Here is a 26,112-nt window from a genome sequence, read left to right as displayed (position 1 = left end):
GTTCTAAAGCATCTTAACCTTCTTTTATATACTCCAAGAGACACAGAGCTACAACCAAACTTATTAAGTTCCTACTATGTAGCACAGAAAATCACGTTCACTACCTCATTTAGCCTGAACGTTGTGAAATAGGGTAAATAACCTTATTTGTCCAGAGCCAGTTAACTAGTACCTGCAGAAAAAAAAACTGAACAAATGACTCCAGACTTTTAGTCCACAATTATTTCTAAAATACTCACAGCTTCATCAATCTACAAATAAGTTTTTTTTTAAGATTTTATTTATTTATTGAGAGAGAGAGAGCACGAGCAGGGGGAGAGGGAGAAGCAGACTCCCTACTGAGCAGGAAGCCTGATGCAAGGGGCTCTATCCCAGGACCCCGGGATCATGACCTGAGCTGAAACCAGATGCTTAACTGACTGATCCACCCAGGCACCCCTACAAACGAGTTCTTTAAAGCCACATGAGAGACTATGGACTCTGAGAAACAAACTGAGGGTTCTAGAGGGGAGAGGGGTGGGGGGATGGGTTAGCCCAGTGATGGGTATTAAGGAGGGCACGTACAGCATGGAGCACTGGGTGTTATACGCAAACAATGAATCATGGAACACTACATCAAAAACTAATGATGTACTATATGGTGACTAACATAACATAAAAAAAAAAAAAGCTACAGCCACTACTTCCTGTGATTCTGGCCTAATTTGCTGTTTCCTTAAAAAGTAAAGTTGTTCTGATTAAAAAAAAAAAAAGACACAAAGTCTCCTATACATGTTCCTTTTGGTATTCTGTGCTCCATTCCCTACTGTGATGTTTCTTGATAGCTTTGCCAACATATTTGTCTGTCCCAGCTGCTTCTAATTTACCCTTTTATGGGGGCATGAATGCCATTATTATGTCCCTAATTCATATGTCTTGATGTTGCAGTTCTGCCGTATCATTTTTTTTCTGGTCTCTTTGCCATATTCTCTTTCAATAAAGGACATGTTACTTTGTTCATTAACTTAAAACAAAATTCACTATGGGTTTTTAATTCTCTGAGCTTTCCTTTTAAATGTTCTTTAACTCAAAAGTGGCTTTCATCTTTGTTACATGCATGAACTCAAATGCTGAGAATCCTGAGGTTTCCAAACAAACCCTTTTAGACAGTGTTTTGAAAGTATATTCTTCAGATCATTCCAGTCTCAAGACATGTAGAGAAAGTGGGGAGGAAGAGGAGAAATGGTTAGTGGTCAAAAAACCACATTCTATATCCACCTCATTGAAATTCATCTGTATATCAGCATATTAAAAGCTCTGATAAGTCCCTCAGTGAAAAAATGGTTTTACTCAGTATGTCCCAAACTGGCTTAACCATGCAGTCTTTCTCTCTGTGCCCCCCCAACACCTAATAACATCCCACAGAATTTACTATATGGTAAACATTAGAAAATCCAGTAAGTGTATAATGCCTACTATATAATAAGTTCTCAATATGTGGTAGCTATTATTGTCATTATTAATAAGGTCAGTAAATGTCATGACTCAGCTAATCCATTACTCTAAAGATGCCAAGCTATGGTCAAATGTGCTCAATCCAAAGCACCTCCACTGACCCTTGGAAATAATGTCAGTTTACTATTTTCAATGAAAAATTCAAAGAGGAAAAATATTCAGAAAATTCTCAGGAACCTGAGCATCAATAGTTCTGAAATGCTACAACTTCAGGATATCTTAAAGCACAATCAGTGATAGTTTGCAGACAGGATGGTGTGAGGGATGGAGGCCAACTGAGTTTCAGAGTCAAACACTCAAAACCAACCTAGTCCTTTAAGCTTTCCTCTACCATAGTTTCTTAAGATGTAAGTTGAGGAAGGGCGCCTGGGTGGCTCAGTCCTTAAGCGTCTGCCTTTGGCTGAGGTCATGATCCCAGGGTCCTGGGATTGAGCCCCACATCGGGCTCCCTGCTCTGCGGGGAGCCTGCTTCTCCCACTCCCACTCCCCCTGCATGTGTTCCCTCTCTCACTGTGTCTCTTTTTGTCAAATAAATAAATAAAATCTTAAAAAAAAAAGGATGTAAATTGAGGATATCACCGCCAATTTTTGCTAAGTTGTTTTAAGAATTAGAAATAACACACCTAGGACATAGCAGGCATTAAAAAGATAGATTCACTACTTTTGCAGTTCCAATCAGACTTGTTGACTTCTGAGAAGCTTAAATTATATAATATAGATATGGCCATGTGAACTCACTTCATTCTCCAAAATGGACATTTCTTGAAAAGTATAGCCCATTCCACCTCCCAAGAATTCCTCTCTCAGCTCTATAACTAGCTATCTATCATAATTGTTAAGGTTTCTGCATAATATTTTCCTGAAAAAAAACTAATAACTTTAAAAAATTTTTTAAACTTTTGAATATACATTCTCATGGTTTAAGAAGCAAAACATCATAAGTAGGCATATAGAGTTTCCCTCTCAACCTTTTATTCATCCTATGCCCCTGCCTGCGTCCATTCCCAGATCATCACTTTTATGTTTCCCTCTTGAATTTCTTTATGCAAATACATGCTATTATCAAAGTGTATAGATATATTTTTCATTTTTTTGAATTTTTTGAGTTAAGTGTTTAGTACATTGATTTTCATTCTTTCTTGACTGAGAGAATTATTTAAGGCTCCAAGTTTTCCTATGAGCACTGCTTTAGCTTATCCCATAGATTCTGACATCTTGTATTTTCATTACCATTGTTTCCTAAAAATGTTTCACTTAAAATTGTATTTTCTGTTTGACTCAGGAATTGTTTGAGAGAGATTTTTTGAGTTTTTATTTCTTGGGTTTTTGGCGTTGTTTTGTTTTGTTTTGTTTTGTTTTTCCAATTTCCAGGTTGGGGCAGGGTTTCATTGCTGTTGTTTTTGTATTAATTTCTAGTTTTATTGCATTGTATACTTATTCTTCAGGGAGTATACTGAGATTTTCTTTGTGAACTTTTTACAAACAAGTTCAGAGAATATTCCACGGAGCACTCAAAAAGATGGTATATTCCCTATTTCAAAGCAAAAGTATATATGCATATTTATATACATATACATTTCTGTATTTACACATATTTTTGGTGTCTACTTGATCTATGTTGAACTGAAAAGGGAAGTAGTGAATACTAATGTTTCCAATTATTTTCCTTTTCTTTCTTAAATCTCTTGTCCTTTTATCTCTTAAATTTCTGCTTCAGGAATATTGTTTGGAGTTATTTGACACATAGATATTTACAGCTTTTATTGCACTTTGTTTTTATTAGCATGGTAAAGTCTGCTTTGCTTAATACTTTTTAGCCTAATATTCACTTTTCCTGATATTTCTATTTGACTCCTACTCTTTTTGATATTTGCCTAGTATACTTTTTAATTTTTTAATTTTTATTTTTTTGCCTAGTATACTTTTTTAAACAGCTTTAAATCACATACCATACCATTCACCCATTTAAATTGTACAATTAAATGGTTTACAGAATATACACAGAATTGTGCAACCATCACCACATTCAATTTTAGAACATTGTCATCACCTCATACAGAAGCTCTATACTCATCAGCAGTCATTCCCCATTTCCTCCCAAGCCTCCAGCCCTAAAAGACCACCAGTCTACTTTCTGTCTCTATTGATTTGACTATTCTGGACTTTTTATATAAATGCAATCACACAATAATGTGGCATTTGTGACTAGCTTAGCAAAATACTTTCAAGATTGATCCATGTTATAGAGTGGACCTAATTGTTTATTTACTCAACATTTTTGGATATTTGGGTTGTTTCTACTTTTTGGCTATTATGACTAATGCTCCTATGAATATTTGTGTACTAGTTTGTGTGTGGACATCCTAATACACTTTTCGCATGCTTTTATCGTCAATCTTTCTGAATCACATTTATTTTTTTTAATTTTATTATGTTATGTTAATCACCATACATTACATCATTAGTTTTTGATGTAGTGTTCCATGATTCATTGTTTGCATATAACACTCAGTGCTCCATTCAATGAGTGCCCTCTTTAATACCCATCACCAGGCTAACCCATCCCCCACCCCCTCCCCTCTAGAACCCTCAGTTTGTTTCTCAGAGTCCATAGTCTCGCATGGTTCATCTCCCCCTCCGATTTCCCCCCCTTCATTTTACCCTTCCTACTATCTTCTTCTTTTTTTTAACATATAATGTATTATTTGTTTCAGAGGTACATTTTAAAGTACTTTTCTCGTATACAACATAGTATGGTTTTGCCTTAATGGAGAAATCTGAAGATTTTTTTAGTAGATGAGTAAAATCCATCCAAAAAAAATAAAGAAGAAAATTAAAATCATCTATAATGTACCACTTAGATATAAACAGTATTTTTTTACATATCTTCTTCAGATCTTCATAAAATTATATCCCTTTTTAAAACAAAATTAAAATCATTGAACAGTTGGTTTTGTAATACGATGGGTTTTTTCTTAATCTCATGCCATAAATATTTTTCCTTTTCATAAAAAAGTCCAATTTAATAGCTGCATAACATTCCATTGAACATACAATAGTACATAATTTAAAAATTTGTTCTTTTATCCAGCATTCTATTATATTTTGTCAACAATGAGAATAATTCTATTAACTAAAATTTATTGAGTCTTAACACATGTCAGACTTTTCTAAGTGCTTTACTTTTTTAGTTCTCACAACAATTCTATGAGGTAGATGATAATTTGTTACCAATTTTAGAGATGAGAAAATGAGGTCTACAGTTGTTAAATAACTTTCCCATTGAAACTAAGAATGTCCTTAATATGTGGTCCCCTTCTACTTTATTAATTCATTCTTCTATATAGTCTAGGTTTTACACACTTCTTAGTTTATCTCTTTGGAGTTGACCGATGAAACATTTGTAATTGGGGACAATCCATACTGTGAGACACTGAAATATCTTCCAGGAATTGTGTTTTCTCTAGACTGTAAAAATTGGACTAAATGTTTTTCTTCCCCACAGGAGAAAAAAACATCCTTTTGATTAAAGAACTTTTATATCTCCTGAATCCCAATAAAGCTAATAAGCAAAACCTCTTTTACATTGTTAAGAGGCATTTGGTTATTTCAGTAATATTAGAAAATTCCATGTCTTTATGGAATATGTTTTTAGGTTTCTCTAAAAATTCTGGAAAATAACTGACCCATCCCAATTAGTTCTATAGTTTTCTTTCCAAAGTAAACTAGCATTCTCTTCTCACACACTAATTATTTCCATTGACAAAATCATAACAAGGTCAAAAATTTTTATTTTGCTATAAGGTTACAAATTTCTTTTTACAGTAATAGGTACTTTGCAATGGTAATCTACACAAACTATTTTCTAAAACACAACAGACTTAATACCCAGAAATATCCCTTTATGATAATATTCTCTCACAATTAAATAGGATTTTATAATTTGCAAAGTACTTTGATGTACATTATTTCATTTAATCTTGAAAACAACCCTATGAGCTAGCTAGATAGAAATAATTATCCCCATCTTACAGATAAGAAAATGGGTTCATGGCATGTCCTAAATCAAAACACAAGTTAAATAGAAGAACTAGAAATGAATGCAGGTCTTCTGCCTTTCAAAAATGCAGATAGGAAAAGTCACTGTCTCCTCACGAAGTTGTCAAGACTCTGAAGTAGGGGTGCGGAGCTTCTTTGGCTATAACTTATTGTTGGAAGCTTATTCCTCCCCCGAGCCTGTCTTTCTTTTCCATCTTTTCCATTTTCAAATCGATTCCAATCCTGTCCCTTCAAAATTAAATTCTGATGCAAGATACAAGTGAGTGAAAAATACACACCTCAAGCCCTAAGTGACTGTAAATGATAGAGAACAAACTGAGGGTTGATGGAGGCAGGTGGGTGGGGGATAAGCTAGATGGGTGACTGGTATTAAAGAGAGCACTTGCGATGAGCACTGGGTGTTGAATGTAAGTGATGAATCACTGAAGTCTACTCCAGAAACCAATATTGCACTGCATGTTAACTAATAAAATTTAAATTAAAAAAAAAAAAATTCAGGCTGATTTCGAGGGTGTTCAAAATGGTTTGGTAGATATCCAGCTAAATTCAGGGGACTAGTTGAAATGGGGTCCCCTACTCCTCTGCCATCTTGCCCCAGACCATGAGAGACTCTGGGAAACAAACTGAGGGTTACAGAAGGGAGGGGGGAAGGGGGATGGGATAGCCAGGTAATGGGTGTTAAGGAGGGCAGGGGTTGTGATGCGCACGGAGTGTTATATGCAACTAATGAACCGTTGAACACTACGTCAAAAACTAATGATGTTGGCTTACTGAACATAATAAAATTAATTAATTAATTAACTAACTAAACAAAAATATACACCTCATATTTTTAAAGAGCCTATATACTTAGCAAATATGCTGGATTTCAAGTCCAGTGATTTCTATCCTTCCTTTCACAGGGCTTGAATCTCTATTATGATTAACTTAATATAATATAACATAACAATATATACTAGATGAGTGCTTTTTATGTGCCTCTTTTATTCTTAATTCCACCTTATTACCTGAATCATTAAAGAATGTAAAACATCTTTCTTACACTGCTATTGAAGTTTGTAAAAAAACATTAGTTTTAAAAGTTTAAACTAACAAACCACTCGATTTATCACATTTAGAAAATCCATTCTGAAATCTCTATAAGAAAAAAATCTTAGAATCAGCTTCAATTATGACCATCATTTTATTAATGTAGATTTTAACAGGGTTTGGGGCAATTTACATACAAGTTAATGACATTTTATCAATAATATTTCACCAACCATTTTTTAAACCTGCATCAGCTGACTGATGTGCTAGGGTTCTCATGAACTGCTTTAAGAGCAATTCTGATTTTAATGTAAGAGAAAAATGAATGGTATAAATTTAAAAATTAAAAAACAATATTTTTATGTTTTAAACCGCTATTCTTTTTTCCAGTGTTTGATTATATAATACTTAGAATAGTTGCCACTTACTTGAGGACTTACAATAAACTGGGCACCGTGTTAAGCTCTAAACGTACATATTACTTAATCTTCACATCAATCCTATGAAATAGATACTATTATTATCCCCATTTTATAGCTGAGGCTTAAAGAAGTGATTTTCCAAAGTCCGACTGTTGATAAAGTCAGAATTCTAGTCCTGTTGCCTTTCTGACTCCTAAATTTAAGAAATTACTACTCTTCACTAATTTTTTTTGAACATGTTTCATGTTCTTTTCTCTGACGTTAATCTGGTAATAGCCTAGGTATCTTTTGAAATGGAGAATTTAAACTTTCCCTTAAGCAGAGCCATTAGTTCTGAAAGGCTAACTATACCATTATAAATTAATACTTTCTACTCTGATTTTTTAAATGTAATTTTTAAAAAAATTGTCATTGGTTTTCTAGCCTTTAATCATTTCTCAGCTAATTCAGAAAATGAGTTAGTGTTCTCTCCATAGACTCCTTTCCTAAAAGAACCATGCCCTCTCCACCTCAATCAACACTAACAACTGAATTTCACATTTGTTATTGAGTAGTTTTAAAATTTTTTATATTGATTGGCATTTATTCTTAGATCAATAATCTAATCTTAGATCAACTAAAACACTTTGTTTTAGTTACCCTGGAAATCAAGAACATATATTCAGCTTCTTTTACTCCATGGCTTCTAGCATTGTGCCTTATATACATTTAATTTTTGGTCAATAAATGGCTGATAAAAGACTACTCAAAAATCCAAGAGCATATTATTGGAATTTTCATGGAACTATGGATGAACATTCAACATGTATCTCCCAGGGACTTGCACACTGAGCATACTAGGTTTTCTTGGAATGAAGAAGGGGAACAAAGTGAACACTAAGTATCTCCTGGACTCATCTTTCTAAGAGGATATCCCACTAGCTTTTTGCAAATATTAATATTCCACAAAGAAGCAAGATAGGACTAATAGTAAGAAAACCTTTTTAGCAGCTTAAATCTGTTTTGCTTTTTCAAAGAGGACATAAAAATTTTTATCTAACTCCGATAAAATAACATTCCTCTCTAAATGAAGAAATTATAAATAACTGAAGCAGATGACATTGCATGTTTCTTCTCTGAGAGATGCTTCAGAGCTACTGAAGAGTTAAAAGAAGATACTGTCATTGTGAACTACAAGACAGGAAACAGCTAAGAACAAAGAGACACAAAACTAGGCAGTTGGAGAACAGACTTGTGCAGAGAGGATCTGAGAGTCTGTTGAAAAGCTTACCGTGTTCAGAGACATTAGCAGGAAAGTACTAAGCAGGTATTTCATAACTTCAGACTAACCAGCATAAACTAAAAGAGGTCATGCTGAAAATGATCTGCAGCAACCCACAAGGAAGAGAAAGAGGAGAAACTGTTTAGAGAAAAAAAAATCAGTTTATTTTAGAGTAACACAGCATACCCATCCTATTCAGAAATCTGTTTCTTCTGATTTCTCTCTATATAGCATTTCATGACTAATTTATATTATCAACTAGGTAAACAATTATAATTCTATTAAAAATATAAACATATGGCAAAAGAATATTCTTTCTCTCCATTGTCTATGCTTAAAATCTAATCATTATCTTAAAGAGAGACCATATTAGCAACTACCATCCAGCCACCAAAAATTAAGATATAAGACCTAAAGAGAATTTTAAATCCCTCTTGGATTTATCCTATAGGCTTAATCCTCTTAACATGAAGTGGCTTCTTACATTGGAGACTCCTGTAACTGACACCTTTACTATAGGAACTTGGAAGTCTCAGTATGCCTTAAAGGGTTAAATGATGTATCACATTTTCAATAAAATTAAACAGACCTGTACTTCTGAAACAAATAATACATTATATGTTAAAAAAGAAGAAGAAGAAGAAGAAGAAGAAGAAGAAGAAGATAGAAGGAAGGGAAAAATGAAGGGGGGTAAATCAGAGGGGTAGATGAACCATGAGAGACTATGGACTCTGCGAAACAAACTGAGGGTTCTAGAGGGGATGGGGGTGGGGGGATGGGTTAGCCTGGTGATGGGGTATTAAAGAGGGCATGTATTGAATGGAGCACTGGGTGTTATATGCAAACAATGAGTCATGGAACACTTCATCAAAAACTAATGATGTAATGTATGGTGATTAACATAACATAATAAAATAAAATTTAAAAAAAGAATTTTCAATCAATCCAAAAAAAATCAAACTGTATTTTCTCATTCATTTTACAATTCATATTCTTCCTTCAAGACTCAGGTACTTCCCTATTCCCCAGACCAAGTTACTCCAGGTACTGACGTCTGAGAGTAGAGCACTTCTCTCCTTGTGTTGGTGTAGATCTGCCTGTCAGTCACACCTACAGACAGCAGGCTTATCTGGGGCTGAAACACCAATGTGTTCACCTCCACATTGTTAGTGCCTACCACTGCATTAGACAGAATGGCCCCTCAATAAAATTTTTGGAGTATATATATAAACTAATTCTTTAATTGTATAATTCTTTTTTAATTGGACAGAAGATATTTCCAGGAGAGAGAGCATTTTGCTGGGTAGTAGGAGGAGCAAGGAACTCAATTAGTCCCATCTAAGCAATTGTGTGTCCCTGAACAAGTAGCCTCAGTTTCTTTACCTGTAATGTGGCAGGGTTAGACTAGATTTCTAATAAGACTCCCAGCTATAAATTTATGTTTAATTAGGAAAATTTTTTATCTGGTTAGCTTTTTATGAGTTTCTTGGAATTCTTGCCTAGAGTACTAAATGCTGAAATGACTTCAGCCAGGCAAACAAAAGAGTTACGCCCAACTGGCACAGGGTGGAATGGATTATTTCCCAGCCAAAAATGGGGTTCCATTTCCATGATGTATCATTCCAAAAATGGAATGATAATGCTAAACAGGAAGCTCTTGTGTTATATGGGCCTCGTTCTTTACTGCCTCCTCTTATGAGGAAAAAAAAATGGAATAAAGGGGCAGCATTGAATGCCCCCAAACACTCCAGAATGTGTTTTGGCTGCATAACAAATGTGGGCCCTATTTTTCTCTTCCATTAGCCTCTTCAACAAAGAGGTTGAAAATGACATGAAGAAAAACTTTCCATACACTGGATTGGATACTGCCAGCACATGAAAAAAAAAAAAAAAAAAGGACTCATCACAGATACATTTAAGTTGGAAGAAATAAAAGTAGGGGCACCTGAGTGGCACAGTTGGTTAAGCCTCCAACTCTTGGTTTCTGCTCAGGTCATAATCTCAGGGTCATGAGACTGGGCCCCACGTTGGGCTCTGCCCTCAGCTCAGAGTCTGCTTGAGATTCTCTCTCCTTCTCCCTCTGCTCCCCCTGCTCATGCTTTCTCTCGCTCTTTCTCAAATAAATAAACAAATCTTAAAAAAAAAAAAAAGAAAGAAAAGTAGTAAACATTATTGTTGAATATGAGACTGGTTGTGTGAGGTCCCATGAAAATCAGATTGTGCAAATCTACTCCTATAGAGAATCAAGAAATACAGGCCTGGGAGAAAATGATGTGATGGAGACAGCATAAAAAATAATCTTTAAGGAAGACAGGCCAATTTATTCTCCAAAAATCATATGCTAGTAAATAAGTTTGTGTCATAAGCAAACATCTCTTAAACACATATATAGAATTCTCTAACTCAAAGACACAAGAATGTTAATTTGGGGGTTTCTCTCCTAAGAAAATATTATCATGAAGCTACTTTAGAAAAAAAGGCATTCTCCTTAGCATTAGCTTCCTGTACTCTTTCCTGCTTAGCGTATGCTCTACTTTTGAGTAGTCCCGCTTGAAAAGGAGATTGGTTTTCAGCTCCAGGTTGGCTCTTCCACCCAAAGTTTCCTCTGAAGAGAAAGGAGGAGCAGCCACAGGACCAATGTGGAAACTGCTCCTCAAGGTGTGTACAGAAGCTCCACCCTTGACAGGTACACCATGACAGGTATATCTCCGTGCCCTAGGAACATAGGATAATAAGCATCCTCCCCTGTTCTAAAATGAAATATGACTTCAATGCTCAGGAAAGAATAAGAAGTTATCAAGAAGATTCCTCTATATAATGACAGAGTCCCATTTTCAGGGAATATGGAAGTTGACAATTGAAAAGACTTTTACTGGATTAAATGAACATCTTACTTAAATCCTGATGATAGAAGAAAAATATTTTTATTCTATCTGTCTTTTATTTTATTTGGGTTAGGAAACCCAAAAATTCTATTGAAATTACCCAAAAGATTCCTAAAAGCATCATTCAAATCTTCACTATTAGTCATTTTTCCTTTCATAAGACAGAAATCTCTGACAAGTTTGTAGAGGATCAACAAATTCACTTGTGAAATATATACCACAATGTATGTAGAGAGAAGGAAGATAATTTTTTGATGAATCAAATTTTTTTATATTATCTCAAATTAAAAATTAAGAATACAGAGGATTTCTGGACCTACTTGATCATTCTCTTACAGTGTCTCTTGAAGAGTTCTTAATTTTAAGGAAGTTCAACTTTTCATTTCATAACTCATGCTATTGACCAAACCCAAGGTCACCTAGATTTTCTTCTATGGTATCTTCAAGAAGTTTTACAGCTTAATGTTTTACTCTTGGATCTGTGATTCATTCTGAGTTAATTTCTGTGAAAGGTGAAGAGTCTGTTTCTAGATTTTTTTTTTAAATGTGGATGTCTAGTTGTTTCAGCAGAATGTGATGAATTACCTTTCCTCTTGTCAAAGATCAGTTTGTAAAAGACCAGATCAGATATTTGTGTGGGTCTACACCTGACCTCTATTCCATCCCATGATCTATTTGTCTATTCTTTCACCAATATCACATTATCTTGATTACAACTTTACAGCAAGTCTTAAAGTTGGGTAGTGTCAGTCCTCTGACTTTGTTCCTCCTCAGCATTGTGTTGGCTATTCTAGGTCTTTTACCTTTCCATATAAACATTGGTGTGTAATTTTCAGTTCATAATTTTGTATCCTTTGTCTTAAAGAGAGCAAATAAAATTCTATAAACTACATATCCCACAAAACCAGAACCTACCTTTATGTGACAATTCAAGCCACAAGTGTAGATTAAAACCTGGGGGAAGAAAACAGAAGGTGAGGCCCTGATGTATATATCCTCACACAAGCAAAAGAGAGAGGTGAGAAAAAAGAACCAGAAGAAGAAAGAAAGATTGAGATCCTCCAAGTTGCTCAACAATTCTAATTCCAAACCACATCTGCAGGTACATACATATCTCTAATTCTAGTGTACCCAAAAAAAAGGTACTTACTTGTAAACTGATTTTCTTTTATTTGAAAGCACCAGAGGCTGCCAACAAGTTTGAAAAAAATGCTCCGTTGCTTTTCCCTTTTTAGTTTGCCAAACAGTCCTTAACTTCTGAAATAAGTGCTAACCAGAATTTTTAAGGAAAAGCAAAAACTCAAAGATCATTAGCACCACTTCCTTCTGAAGACCTTTCTGATTCCCTTAGGTCAATCCAGACTATTCCTCTAATATAGCCCTAATCACAGTGAGCTACAACTGTTCGCATGTTTGTCTCATCGTACTATACTTTCAGGAAGGGCAAGGATCAAATCAAATCTTATCTACATATCCCCAGTGGACAGCACAGTACTAGCACACGATAGGTGCTCAGATATGGGTTGAATGAATATTGACAAAAGGCAGATACTATGATTCCAAATTTATAAATGAGGAAGCTGAGGCTTGTCCCAGGGTACATGTGAAGCAAATGGCGAAGCTGAAATCCAGGTCTTTCAACTCTAAAAATATCTCCCTAATATATTAACCATCAATCACTGTAACAATAATATATTTTAAAACATTAATCACCTGAGAATCAAGTGGCTATTCCAAATGAACAAAATGTTATTTTTCCCTGCTGCAGAGTACAATTTATCACTTCCTACTCCCACCATACTTTCACTCATCCAGATTATGTGTGAAGCTTTATCTGCAGACCTGTGAGTTTTCTTCATACTAAGGAAAGGAACAGGTAAACTATAACAGCTGAAGCTATTGCATTCAAAGGAAATAGGCCAAAAACTAAAGAAATTGTAGGATGGTTGCATTTCTCCTCTTCAGAACCCTAACAGAGACTAGAGCTGTTCTAGGGGAAAAGGGTGGCAAGCATGTTCATGTGCCCATGCACCTATGATCTCTATAAATACTCTACTTCCTCCAAAGCCTCAGCCCTTATACACACACATACACACACACACACACACACACACACACACCCCAGATGCATGAAAAACTTTAGTCCTGACAACAATCATAAAACTTAAGGACTTGCTTCTTTTGAAATCTATTTAGCTCTTTTTCACTTTGCATTGTGATAGTACACAAGACATGAGCTTATTTATGGAAGATTCCCTGAAGGACAATCTCTTTAGTAATATAACAACATAATAATTATAACACAACATAACTAACGCTCATTGAGTGTATGGCTCTGTATTAAGCACTTCAAAATATTAATCTAAACCTCACAAACCATGTAAAATATTACCTTCCCTATTTCAAAAATGGGAATGAGATGAAGTAGTTTGCCCAAGCTCCACACAACTAGTACATGGTCAGCACAGGATCAAAACCTGGGTCTGTTTAACCCTAAAGTTCCTGCTCACATCTACCCTCTTACACTACTTTGAGGAACAAAGAACTTCATAGGTTGGTCTCCAAATTTTTTTGATTGTATATGGGTAAAACATTTTTATCATAAATCATCCATATATAAGTATTAATATATATGAAATATATAATTGCATATATGTAATACATACATATATTACAGATGCACTTATTGCAATTGTATTTTAGTTATATTACAAAACATAGGTCAAAATAGAAACTCCTAATTAATCAGCTAAAAATTAAATAAGCAATATTTTAAAGTTGTTTTATTTTGATAATGATTCAAAATCCTTTTTTTCTCCCATTTAAAAAATAGTAATAATAATATCTGGACATTAAAAAACTTTCAATAAGACACATTATATATATAAATTAAATTAATTACAATTTTCAAATAGTCTTCTTGATAATTCAGAAATTTTTTGGATAACTTCTTTTCAGATTATTTTTACCAAATTATGTGACTGAAAAAGATTGTATGTAAGTGTTGAATCACTAAATTGTACACCTGAAACATATTACTCAGTATGTTAAAAGTGGAATATAAATAAAAACTTAAAAAAAAAAAGACAAACCAGCTTTGCAATTTTCTTTTTGTTCCTTTGTGCTGGCATTACTAGAACCATATTTAATCCAATTTCTTTTTTTAAAAAATCTCTTTAAATCCACTTAACTGGGCACATGTGAACTGCAGCACGTTGAAATACACTGAAAATAAACTAACAGATGATGTACATTATCAATTCCTCCCAATTATGAAAATATTCCATTCTCAGAATAAAAATGTATAAAACTAATAATTATCTGACAGTAATTAATTATTAGCAAAACTCTTCCACTCAATGGGGTTTTATCTGCACATCTCCTGGAGTTCTTATACACCCTTTTCCAAACCTGCCTCATCCTTGGAGATCACTGACCTAAATACTCTAAAACACACCACCGGGTTCAACCAGACCTTCACAGAACTGTCAGTATTTAATTCATTGTCCAAAAATATCACTTTTATTCAATTACGTTTGATGTGATGCCATCAGCCTAACTGAAGGAATGTAGGAGAAACTGCTTTCATAGTAAGAGAACAGGAGAACTAAAGTTAAAATGAATTCAAAGGACTCCCTACATCATCTTTTACAGACTATGTTTGAAAAGCAAGAAATAATCATCATTTCTGCATGTTCCCTAATACAAATACTCCTGCCGACAAGGAAGTTCATTCTGTGATTCATACAGACAAAGCTTGCATCAGCTTGGCAGAGAAATCAACTGATGCTCCCAAATCTAATTTTGAGAGAAGCAGAACATGAGCAGTTTTTTTTAAAAGATTTTATTTATTTATTTATTTGAGAGAGTGAGAATGAGAGATGGAGAGAGAGCACATGAGAGGGGGGAGGGTCAGAGGGAGAAGCAGACTCAGGGAACCCGATGCGGGACTCGATCCCGGGACTCCAGGATCATGACCTGAGCCGAAGGCAGTCGCTTAACCAACTAAGCCACCCAGGCGCCCACATGAGCACTTTTTAAAGATATCCTTTAGTGATTATACTAAGTGTCAATAGAACAAAATGTAATGTTTGCATAATTATATCCTTTTTATGTTATGTATTTTCTTATCATATTTACTGAAACGTAATTTTATGTTTGTTAAATCTAAGAATAAGAAACTGAGTTTGTAAAAAACATTTTTCTCACTTATGTAATGGTTCATAAGAGGACCTACCAGCAACTGAGTGTATCTTTGTACTTAAAACCATAAAGCAGGATGCCTGGGTGGCTCAGTTGGTTAAATGTCTGCCTTCAGCTCAGGTCATGATCCTGGGGTCCTGGGATTGAGCCCCACATCAGGCTCCCTGCTCCATGAGGGCCTGCTTCTCCCTCTCCCTACCACCCCCTCCCCACTTGTGCGCTCTCACTCTCTCTCTCTCTCTCTGTCAAATAAATAAATAAAATCTTTAAAAAAAAAAACAACCATAAAGCAGCTAGAGGAAAGGGGAACTTCTAGTCATTTATTTAACCTCATGGTTGTGTGCTTGTATATGGTCACTGACTTTTATGTAGACATTTCATTATGTTGATAACAGCATTAGACTCATTATAATATGTAGAATACCACCTAATTTCTGTCCTGCTCAGTATCAGAGCTTCATGTTAGGATAATCAGGAAAAGTCTAATACCAAGTAATAGTCATCTAGTTAGTGTCATGCCTTCAAGGAACTCAAAATGCTTAACCAAAAAATTATGAACAATGCTTTCCACACGACATGTTTTCAGACCTTTCTTTTCTAGGAAACTGAGTGACGCTTTGTGCTTTATTTTACTGATGCTTACACACATCCTAGATAACTGAAAAATCCAAGGTTCAGAGTGGTAGGGAGATTTATCATGAAGTTACCACAAGTTAACAGCAGAGCTCAAAATAGTTTCCGATTGGTTTTATCTTACCATATTTCGTCAACTGACGTTGTAAAAACAGACAAATTTCAGTACCAGAAAAGAAAATGAGCTACCCAAGAGTAATATTTGCGTTTGAAAATATAGTAAAATTAATCACAATAATAAATCTAACAAATATGGGATACTTACTGTACACGAGAGCACTGTGCTAAAGCATTATGCACACAATCTCATTTAATCCTCAAATAATTCTCTGAGATATGTAAGATACAAACACCATTTTATGCCTGAGGAAATCAAAGCTAAAGAGAGGATAAAAATTTGCCCAAGATAAGAAAGCTAGTAAGCGGCTGTTCTAGAGTCAAACTCAGACTGTCTGGTTCCAAAGCTCACACGTTGCACGAACATAACTAGGTAGAATTAAAAATTGCTCAACTACTTATGTATTTCTGCACCAAGGGACCACTGTGATTCCTTCATTAATAAAGACATGAAGCAGATTCATTTATAAAGTATTTCACATTCGTTATCTTATTATTCAAACACAGATCAGAACACTATTTCTCTAGTTATAACATACTCTGAGACGATGATTCCCAAAAGTAACTCCAAAAAGAAAAGCAATGCATATATTACTGCCAACCTATTAATGATGGGGACACTGATGCTTAGAAAATACTAATGACTGATTACACAGCTGGAAAGTCTCAGCTAAGAGAGGCCTTCCCTGACTGCCATATCTAAAGTAGTCTCTGTTCCAAACCTGTCAACCTCATCACTGTCAGAGTGATGTCACAGTAGTTTGACTGCTAAGAGATAATGCAGATAAAAAGTGCCCTGGGAGAGATGGAAAACCAGAGCCAGACTCACTAAGTGGAAAAACAAAATAAAACAACACTGCTAACCTGCTGCCCAGAGACAAGAGTTGATGGGAAGTTGCCAGGGAGAAGTGGTGAGAGAGGCTGCAAGACACCTAGAATTCAGGCAAGCCATGTGGCCCAGAGGCTGGATGTACAAGACCCCAAATATCATCGCAGAGTAGAACTACACACCGTGATAAAACCTGGTTGAGCTAGGAACACCAAGGGCAATAGAGACCATAGCCAAACTGCTAGCCTGCCAGGGAGGAACACTGAGGAAGAGAAATACAGAAAACAAAAACAAAATTTAAAGACTACTAAACTATGCACTCAACAAAAATAAATTTTAAAAGCCCAAGAATACTTTTTTGGAATATACAAGACAAAGGATTACTATCACTGATATATAAAAAGGATCTTATAATTCAATAAGAAATTGACCAATAACCCAATAAAGCAGGCTAAAGAATAGACAATTCGTAAAAGAAATAAAAATGACAGTTAACCTCATTAGTAATCAATGAACTATAATTAGAAACAATGTCATATCAATTATAATCTATTACACTAACACATATAAAAAGAAAATAATCGGTGTTAGCAAAAAACAAATTAGTTTTCTCTAACGCACTGTTGGTATAAGTATAAATTGACATGACCTTCCTAAAAGTCCATTTACTATTTACAAAAAAAGTCCACTTACTAAATGTATCAAAAGTTTAAATGTTCATTCCTTTGACATAGCATCCATACTTCTAGAAAGTGTACAAAGATACATATGTAATGATGTTCATCACAGCACTGTTTAAAATCATGAAAAAATAAAGACAACCATGATGTCTATCAATAAAAGATCAGTTAAATAATTACAATATACCCATAAAACAATTCTAATGTAGCCATTAAAAAGAATATAAGCCTAGGAGATCTCCCTCTACCACGCGGGGGAGCGGAAGCGGTCCTCCTTTCGCTTTGTTTTCCAAGCTATGCCTCCTTCCCGCCTCTCCTGACTTCCTCCTGGAAGGAAGATCCCTGAGCAGTCCGTTAAGACCGCTTTGGGGCAGAGGATTTGGAGAAACCCAGGGCTGAAGTTACCTTTTTTCCTTCTTTCAGCTCTACCTCGGCATCTCTCTCCATGGCAGTTCCCGAGACCCGCCCCAACCACACTATTTATATCAGCATTCTCAACGAGAAGATCAAGAAGGATGAGCTGAAGAAGTCCCTCTACGCCATCTTCTCCCAGTTTGGCCAGATCCTGGATATCCTGGTTTCCCGAAGCCTGAAGATGAAGGGCCAGGCGTTTGTCATTTTCAAGGAGGTCAGCAGCGCCACCAATGCCCTGCGCTCCATGCAGGGTTTCCCCTTCTACGACAAGCCCATGCGCATTCAGTATGCCAAGACTGACTCGGATATCATTGCCAAGATGAAGGGCACCTTCGTGGAGCGGGACCGCAAACGGGAGAAGAGGAAGCCCAAGAGCCAGGAGACCCCAGTGGCCAAGAAGGCCGTACAGGGTGGGACAGCCGCCCCCGTGGTGGGGGCTGTCCAGGAGCCTGTCCCAGGCATGCGCCCGATGACCCAGGCGCCCCGCATCATGCACCACATGCCTGGCCAGCCTCCCTACATGCCGCCTCCTGGCATGATCCCACCTATAGGCCTGGCTCCTGGCCAAATCCCGCCAGGGGCCATGCCCCCGCAGCAGCTTATGCCGGGGCAGATGCCGCCTGCTCAGCCTCTTTCAGAAAATCCACCAAATCACATCTTATTCCTCACCAACTTGCCCGAGGAGACCAACGAGCTCATGCTATCCATGCTTTTCAACCAGTTCCCTGGCTTCAAGGAGGTCCAACTGGTCCCTGGGCGGCACGACATTGCCTTTGTGGAGTTTGACAATGAGGTACAGGCAGGGGCTGCTCGTGACGCACTGCAGGGCTTCAAGATCACCCAGAACAATGCCATGAAGATCTCCTTTGCCAAGAAGTAGCACCTTTTCCCCCTGCCTGCCCCTGCCCCCTGTTCTGGGGCCACCCCTTTCCCCCCTTGGCTCAGCCCCCTGAAGGTAAGTCCCCCTCGGGGGCCTTCTCAGAGCCATGTGTGAGTGAGTGATCGCCACACAGCATTGTACCCAGAGTCTGTCCCGAGACATTGCACCTGGCGCTGTTAGGTTGGAATTAAAATGGTTTTTTGGAGGTAAAAAAAAAAAAAAGAATATAAGCCTATATTCTTTGATATAGAAAGATGTTCACAAAATATTGAGAAAGAATGTTACAAATAACAGGCATGTATTACATTTCTTGGTTTGTATAAACTGGTATGTGTTTCCTATATGTTTATAGCTTATGTATATGAGTATATGGATAGAGATGTCTAAAAGTATATTAATAAAAATATTTTTATCTCTACTATAATCATAAAAATAATAAAGTTGCTCTCATTTTGAAAAAATATATTTTTACTTTAAAGTATTAGTTTTAGTGGATAAATACTCAGACGTTTATGCACATGAAATAATGAAGTCATTTCACTGAAATGTGAAAAGCAAACATTATCACTATTTTTCAATATTGTTTGTGAGGTTTTTAGAAATTAAATAGAAAATACTTGGTAAAATTTAGAAAAGAGACCAAAATCTACCTTTGTCTTTGATCAACAGCTTCTTTCTTACACTGGAAATAAGTTATAAAGAGAAAGAAATTCACTCTCAACATTAGCAAAGGTATAAAATATTAAAGAATAAGTTAAACAAAAAAAATACAGGAAAAAAATTTATGAAATATTTTTAAATGACATAAAACAAGAAATGAACAAGTAAAGAGATGTAACATATTTTTAAGTGGAAGACTTAATATCAGAAAAATATCAATCCCCTCCAAATCAGGATATAAATTGAATACAATTCCAATCAGAATCCAGTGATGAGTATTATTGAACTGGAAGAAATGAGAAACTCATTTCAAAAAGTAATTATATGAGAATAGCTATGAAAACCTTGGGGGGGGGGAATGAGAGAGTGGTTAATAAACCTTACCAGATATCAAAACAGTATAGCATTGGCACAGAAATAAAGAATAGAAAAATGACAGAAAATACAGTTCAGAAACAGGGGCACATATATGTGGGAGTATAATATATAACATATATGTTTCAATTTAGTGGCAAAAGAATGTTTTATTTTAAAAACTGCATTCATAGTTTGGAAGAAAATAATGTGATATACTTACATCACACTAATATAAACATAAATTCCAGTTATAGTAAGAAATTAAAGCTCTAAATTAAAAACAGAGTAAAAAGATGAATGCTATCAGGAAAATGGTTTGCAATACATATGACAAAGGATTAACATTCCTAATTCACAAACAGTACTCACAAACTGATCAACACCAATTTAAAAAAAAAGGACAAAGAATATGAATAAGTAACTCACAAAACAAAATGCAAATCAACAATAAATATGTGAAAATATACTCTCTCCAGCTATCACCAGAAAATTGCAACAGTGAGATAATAGTTCTCACCTGTTAGGTTGAGAAAGCCTGAAAAGAACACTGATCCCATTGCTAATGAGAATGCCAGGAAATAACTGCTCTCATACACTGCTTGTGGGAATGGGAATTGCTATAATCTTTTCTGAAAATTATCTGGCAAGGTGCATCACAATTTTAAGTACAAACCAAAAAAAATTCATAAATCAGACTTCATCAAAATTAAGACTCTGCTCTCTAAAAGAAACTGTTAAAAAAATAAAAAAAAGAAAAGAAAAAGACAGGGCACCTGGGTGGCTCAGTTGGTTAAGCATCTGTCTTCAGCTCAGGTCAGCATCCCAGGGATGATGGGATGGAGCCCTGCATCCCTCTCCTCCCTGCTCGTGCTCTCTCTCACTATCTCTGTCTCTCTCAAATAAGTAAATAAAATCTGAAAAAAAAAAAAAAAGAAAAAGACAGGGCGTCTGGGTGGCTCAGTCAGTTAAGCATCTGACTCTTGATTTCAGCTCTGGTCATGATCTCAGGGTTGTGAGGTCGAGCCTGACATTGGGCTCTGCACTGGGCCTGAGGAGCCCTGCTTAAGATTCTCTCTCCCTCTGCTCCTACCCTCCCCACTCCCTCTCCTTAAAAAGAAAAAAAAGATTCTCTTTCTCCCTCACCCTCTGCCCCTCCGCACTCTAAAAAAAAAAAAAAAAGGAAACAGTCACAGAAAAAAAATTTGCAAATCACATATCTGAAAAAGGACCTGTAGCCCAAAATATATACAGAACTCTCAAAACTCAATAGTAAGAAAACAAAACTCATTATTTTTTTTAAATGGGCAAAAGGCTTAAAACACTTTACCAAAGAAGATATATAGATGGCAAATAAACACATGAGAGATGTTCAATACCATTAGTCATAAGGTAAATTGCAAATTAAAACCACAAGATACTACTATATATTCACTAGAGTAGCTAAAATTAAAATGACAGACAATACTAATTGTTGGAAAAATGTGGATGAACTAGAACTCTCACATCCTATTGGAATACAAGATAGCTTCAGCCACTTTGAAAAACAATCTGACAGCTTCTTTTAAGTTAAAACAGACACCATGAAATCAATCATTCCCACTCCTAGGTACTGTACTACCTAAGAAAAAGAAAAAATACATTAACACAAAGAGCTGAGAGCAAATGTTTATAGTGGCTTTATTCATAATCACTAAAAACTAGAAACAAACCAACAGAGAAATGGACAAAAAGTTGTAGCATGTTCACAACATTAAAAATTACTCAGCAATAAAAAGGAATGAAATGCTGATATATGCAACAAGTGAATGAATCTCAAAAAGAATTATGATAAGTGAAAGAAATCAGACACACAACCACTTTATTATTCCATTTATATGACATTTAGGAACAAATATCAGACCAGATACAACTAAAGACTGAAGGGAGGGAAAGGAGATTGCAAAGGGAGACGCGAGAACTTCTAGGGTGAGGGGAATCTATATCTTGATGGTGGTGGTGGCTATTTGACTCTATGATATATACATTTGTCAAAATTTATTTTTTCTTATAAATTATACCACAAAAACCCTGATTTTATAAAATTTAAAAATACAAACCTTTTGACCCAGACATCCCACATTGAGAAATCTACTCTACAGAAATAAATGTTTCAACATATAGATTAATGTACATTGACAGAGAAATGGTTAAAGTTATATTTAATACCATAGAATGTAATGCAAATAATTTAAAAGACCTGGAAACAGTCCTCTGAGCAATTATGATTTATGGGAACTGAAAGAACAGTTCTCCTTCCATTGATTTGAGCCCTTTGTTCAACTAAAGTTAGAAGAATAGGCCACAACAGGGAAGTATGAGCTTCTTTTGCTCAATTCATTTGCCACAGTAACACAGTAAAGCTGACCATAGGTATCCCAATCCACTTTGGAATCTAAGACTGAAAGAGGAGGTACAAAACAAAAAGTGGCAGCAATTAACATGAGAAGAGTCCTCACTGGAAAGCATCTTAGCTAATGCCATCCATTTATAATAGTTTCCGTTCAGGCTGCCTGGTTATAGAGGCTTGACTATGACTTCACATCACAAATAAATTTTGTTTAAATTTGACCTCATTTATGCAGAATGCTGTACAATTATAACATTGCTTGCCCTCCAGAAGCTTACGTTCTAAACAAAATCCTAGAAAATACATTGCCCCTTAAGGCTGACTTTTTCAGTTGATTATAGGAATCTACCACAAAAGGTGAATCTACACCTCAAAAAGTATGGGAGTGGGGCAAGGTGAGGGGAAATGAATAATTGAATCTGAACCTATAAAAGTTATTAATTAGCTGTCAAAATTATCTCAAGTGAATTCATTCATCATATACACAGCAGAACATTTCCAACAAATATATAGAACATTATTACATTAAGAATCATGAGAACACAAAGAAATGGAAGAACAATCGCTGTTCTTTCTTAAAAGCTCTGGGACAAACTGGAAGCTACAGAAGCATACATCCATGCACTGTGAGTCAGTGTGAAAAGTGCAGCATGTTACTTGTCACCAGTTAAAATAGTTCTATCACTGATGTTCTATTGGTATTACTCCATCACCTTCCCAAAACCTTGGAGTTTATTTCAAAAACCCTCTAGATTATGTGAGGCTAACATTATTTCCATTGCTATGTAAATCATTTGCATGAAAACATTAAGACATGTTTAATACCATGCAAAAATACAATCCACTTTTCCAAAACTATGATATAAGGAGGAATACGTCAATAAGATATACACATTAAAGAATTGTTATTAGTTTCTGTTAACTGGGCTGTCACTAAGGACTGCAGAGCTGTTTCCTTTTATTGATTGGTCAGAAGACCTAGAATATCATTTGCCAGCATCTGAGGAGTAGCTGTTTAAGAAAGATCATGAGCTGGAATGCAGAGTATGAAGGCATGCCTCTCACCTCAACGCTGATAGTAACATCAGCCAAAGAGGGAATATCTAAGAATGAGGGCTTGCTAGTGAAGTGGAGGGCAACAACCATCATTTTTAATATGCTTTTAACTCTGACATTTCACTTTATCAATTTTCTACTATGCTGACTTTATTAACTTTTTCCCATACTATGATCTTAGTTATCCAATTTTAAAATAAAGAATATACCACAACTGACCAGGAAACAATTATGATACCCTGCTACCCATATACATGAAATAAATAATTATATAATTATTTATGTAAAGAATTGAGAAGGGTTGAGAGGAGGGCAGAAGTTTGAAGAAAATGAGCTCTTTCTGAGATTTTTGGAGGCCCAGTTTCCTCATCCTGTTCCACATAAATACTTTCATTGCAGACATTTCAAATATTATGCCAGAGTTATACAAAATAAGTAGAACATCACCAAGCAGAAATCCTAGAGTAGGTGTTCTGAACATGTTGGTAAAGAAAGTCACTTCATTTGAGAGGTCTCTGCCCCTTCAACCTCACCCTCCTTACCAATATACATTCATCACTGAAAAGGGAAATATTTACAAAAGTTAGTTTAGTTATGTTTAAATATTATGTTTAGCTGTCTGGAGACCATGTTCTCAAAATTTATACAAGAAATCAAGGATTAAAATTCATAACAATTAGGAAACCACACTGTGTAAAATCAAAGACTCGGTTCAAGGACATTAAAATAGTTTTATCATTGGTGCTAAATTGAAATGACTCCATCTCTTCCCAACACCTGGAACCAAAACCTTGTGAACTTTCATGTAAACAAACTGGGGCACACCAAATGCTCTGTCTGCAGCAAGGTACCACCTCTGTACACGCATTTGGGTGAAAAATGTGGAAAATGCCTGAGGACTCTTTGAAGCAGCTTGGGAGAAGTAAGAGCAGGAAAGAGGCTCTTCTCTAGGGTAAGTTTGTTTAGTGGAAAGTAAGCAAGTTGTCAGGGTAAAAGTTGACAATGTTGATTCCAACAGTTTGAACTGCGAATAAACATCCAAAGGGATTATGTTACTGAGAATTAGAAAAGATTCCATTGAACTCAATAGAACACTTGTGTTTTCAAAGATAATATGCCTTCAAGCTACAATCTGGATCCAAAGTTTAGGGTTAGAATTACTTTAAGCCCTTTCTATGCCACATTAAAGAACATGGGGGCTGACCTCTTTAATATGGACCTAAAATTAAAATAAGAATGGAATAAAAATATTTCATTTCTAATAACTGAATTTGAAAATACTAAGTACATGTAAGTACTGAGACAGAATAAAGAAATTTGGATAAAAATCTATGTTCTTCCCAAACATCTAAACTTAAACAGTGTCATTAACCAACTTAGGGAAATAATTCATTGGCCATAAATCACTTTTGAGTTTTCCCTCCTTAATGACCTATCAAAGGGCAAAAAAACAAGGCCTATACTTATGAAATCCGTAATCCTCTTCTCTGCTCACCAAAGCCACATTTAAATCCGGCTTTCATCTCGTGCTGTTGGGTTTTCCACCAGGTACAAGATGAAAAGTTGGAAGAGACTTGTGCCTTTTCTAAAGCAAAACAATTTGGTTGCCACTCAGCAATTCCTGGTGAAATGCCAGGAAGCCTGTTAAAAAAAGTTAAAATTTTCCTAACTTGGAGTTTACAAAAATAAGTGTGAGATGTTCATAGCCTGTCAGACATTCCATCTCTTTATTTTTTAAATATTCATAAACAAGGGGAAACAGACACTTTTGATTTGTTAAACTTTATTTAGATCAATATATGCAGGTATGCCTTGCATGCCCTCAAGAAAATGGAGGTAACTTAAACAGCTCTTCTTAGTCCATCTCAAGTCCTCCATGATTCTTACATGAGAGTCTGCTATTAGAATCTTCTCCAGTTTGACAAAAGCATGCAACTCACATGCTCTTTACCAGCCAAGTTTTCAGGCAGCCCTGCAAAAAGTTGCTTCTCCTTTGAGCTCTCACACAAATTCACTTCCCTCCTTGAACCAAGGATGTAAGGGAGTATGGCTGTCTCATAGCCTCTTTGCTCTTAAAAAGAAAATCAAATTCTCCAGATATTTTCAAACTCCACCAGGAATAGAACATTCTCAGCTCAGCCTGTGGATCATTATCTCTTTTACATTTCATCTTTATGTTCACTGGGTTCATAGAAAGGGCATACACAGAAAGAGGAAAATAGCTGCTTCTTAGACACCAAATTTAGTAATTCTTTCAAATCTACTGGCACACATCTAAAAAGTCATATTTTTATAAGGCTTCATTAGGTTTCCATTGGTTCTGTCTTTTGAGAACACACATGCTGAGTTGCCTATAACCTCAAGCCAAAATACATCTGTAAACTGCAAGAAATATTTTTTATAGGAAGACAAAAGTCACCACAATTTAAAAAGGGATATAGTGGAGGAGACAGACAGATGTGGGCTCATCTAGAGCCCCTTTAATGTCTCCCAGGCATCAAGTTGTTAACTAATGGAGGCCAACAATCTATAATACTCTAAGATTCCAGATGACTCCAATAGCCTTACCTGTTAATATGAGATTACTGTAAGTATTAGAGAATTGCTCCTTTAGAAGAACAAGATGCATCTGAGCTGCCTTCTCCCGTTGGAGCTCCAGCATAACATCAGGGTGCTGAGCAATCTTGCAGCCTTTCTGTTTATCCAGGGCAACATCACTTCGAACAATGTCTACAAAAAGAAATAAA

General features: G+C 35.7%; 1 protein-coding gene and 1 pseudogene across 4 annotated transcripts in view; one reads left to right on the top strand and one right to left on the bottom strand.

Moving 5' to 3' along the window:
- HPSE2 (heparanase 2 (inactive)) overlaps positions 1 to 26,112 on the bottom strand; it is a 667,506-nt gene that overhangs the window by 574,458 nt on the left and 66,936 nt on the right. For 2 of the 4 annotated variants that reach the window (XM_028098764.1, XM_028098765.1), the window contains exon 3: positions 25,934 to 26,095. The exons of 1 other annotated variant lie outside the window; for it this stretch is intronic. In XM_028098764.1, the coding sequence (XP_027954565.1) occupies positions 25,934 to 26,095 (162 nt within the window). Of the gene's footprint in view, positions 1 to 25,933 lie in introns of all 4 variants that reach the window. One more of the 4 variants, XM_088019878.1, reaches the window with a different exon arrangement.
- On the top strand, positions 18,058 to 18,949 carry LOC114205354 (U1 small nuclear ribonucleoprotein A pseudogene; annotated as a pseudogene).

This window comes from Eumetopias jubatus, unplaced genomic scaffold, assembly GCF_037043125.1.
Source record: "Eumetopias jubatus isolate StellerSeaLion01/CBP00866 unplaced genomic scaffold, mEumJub1_p1.0 scaffold_17, whole genome shotgun sequence".
Lineage (NCBI taxonomy): Eukaryota > Metazoa > Chordata > Mammalia > Carnivora > Otariidae > Eumetopias > Eumetopias jubatus.
This window is presented reverse-complemented; position numbering and strand designations above follow the sequence as displayed.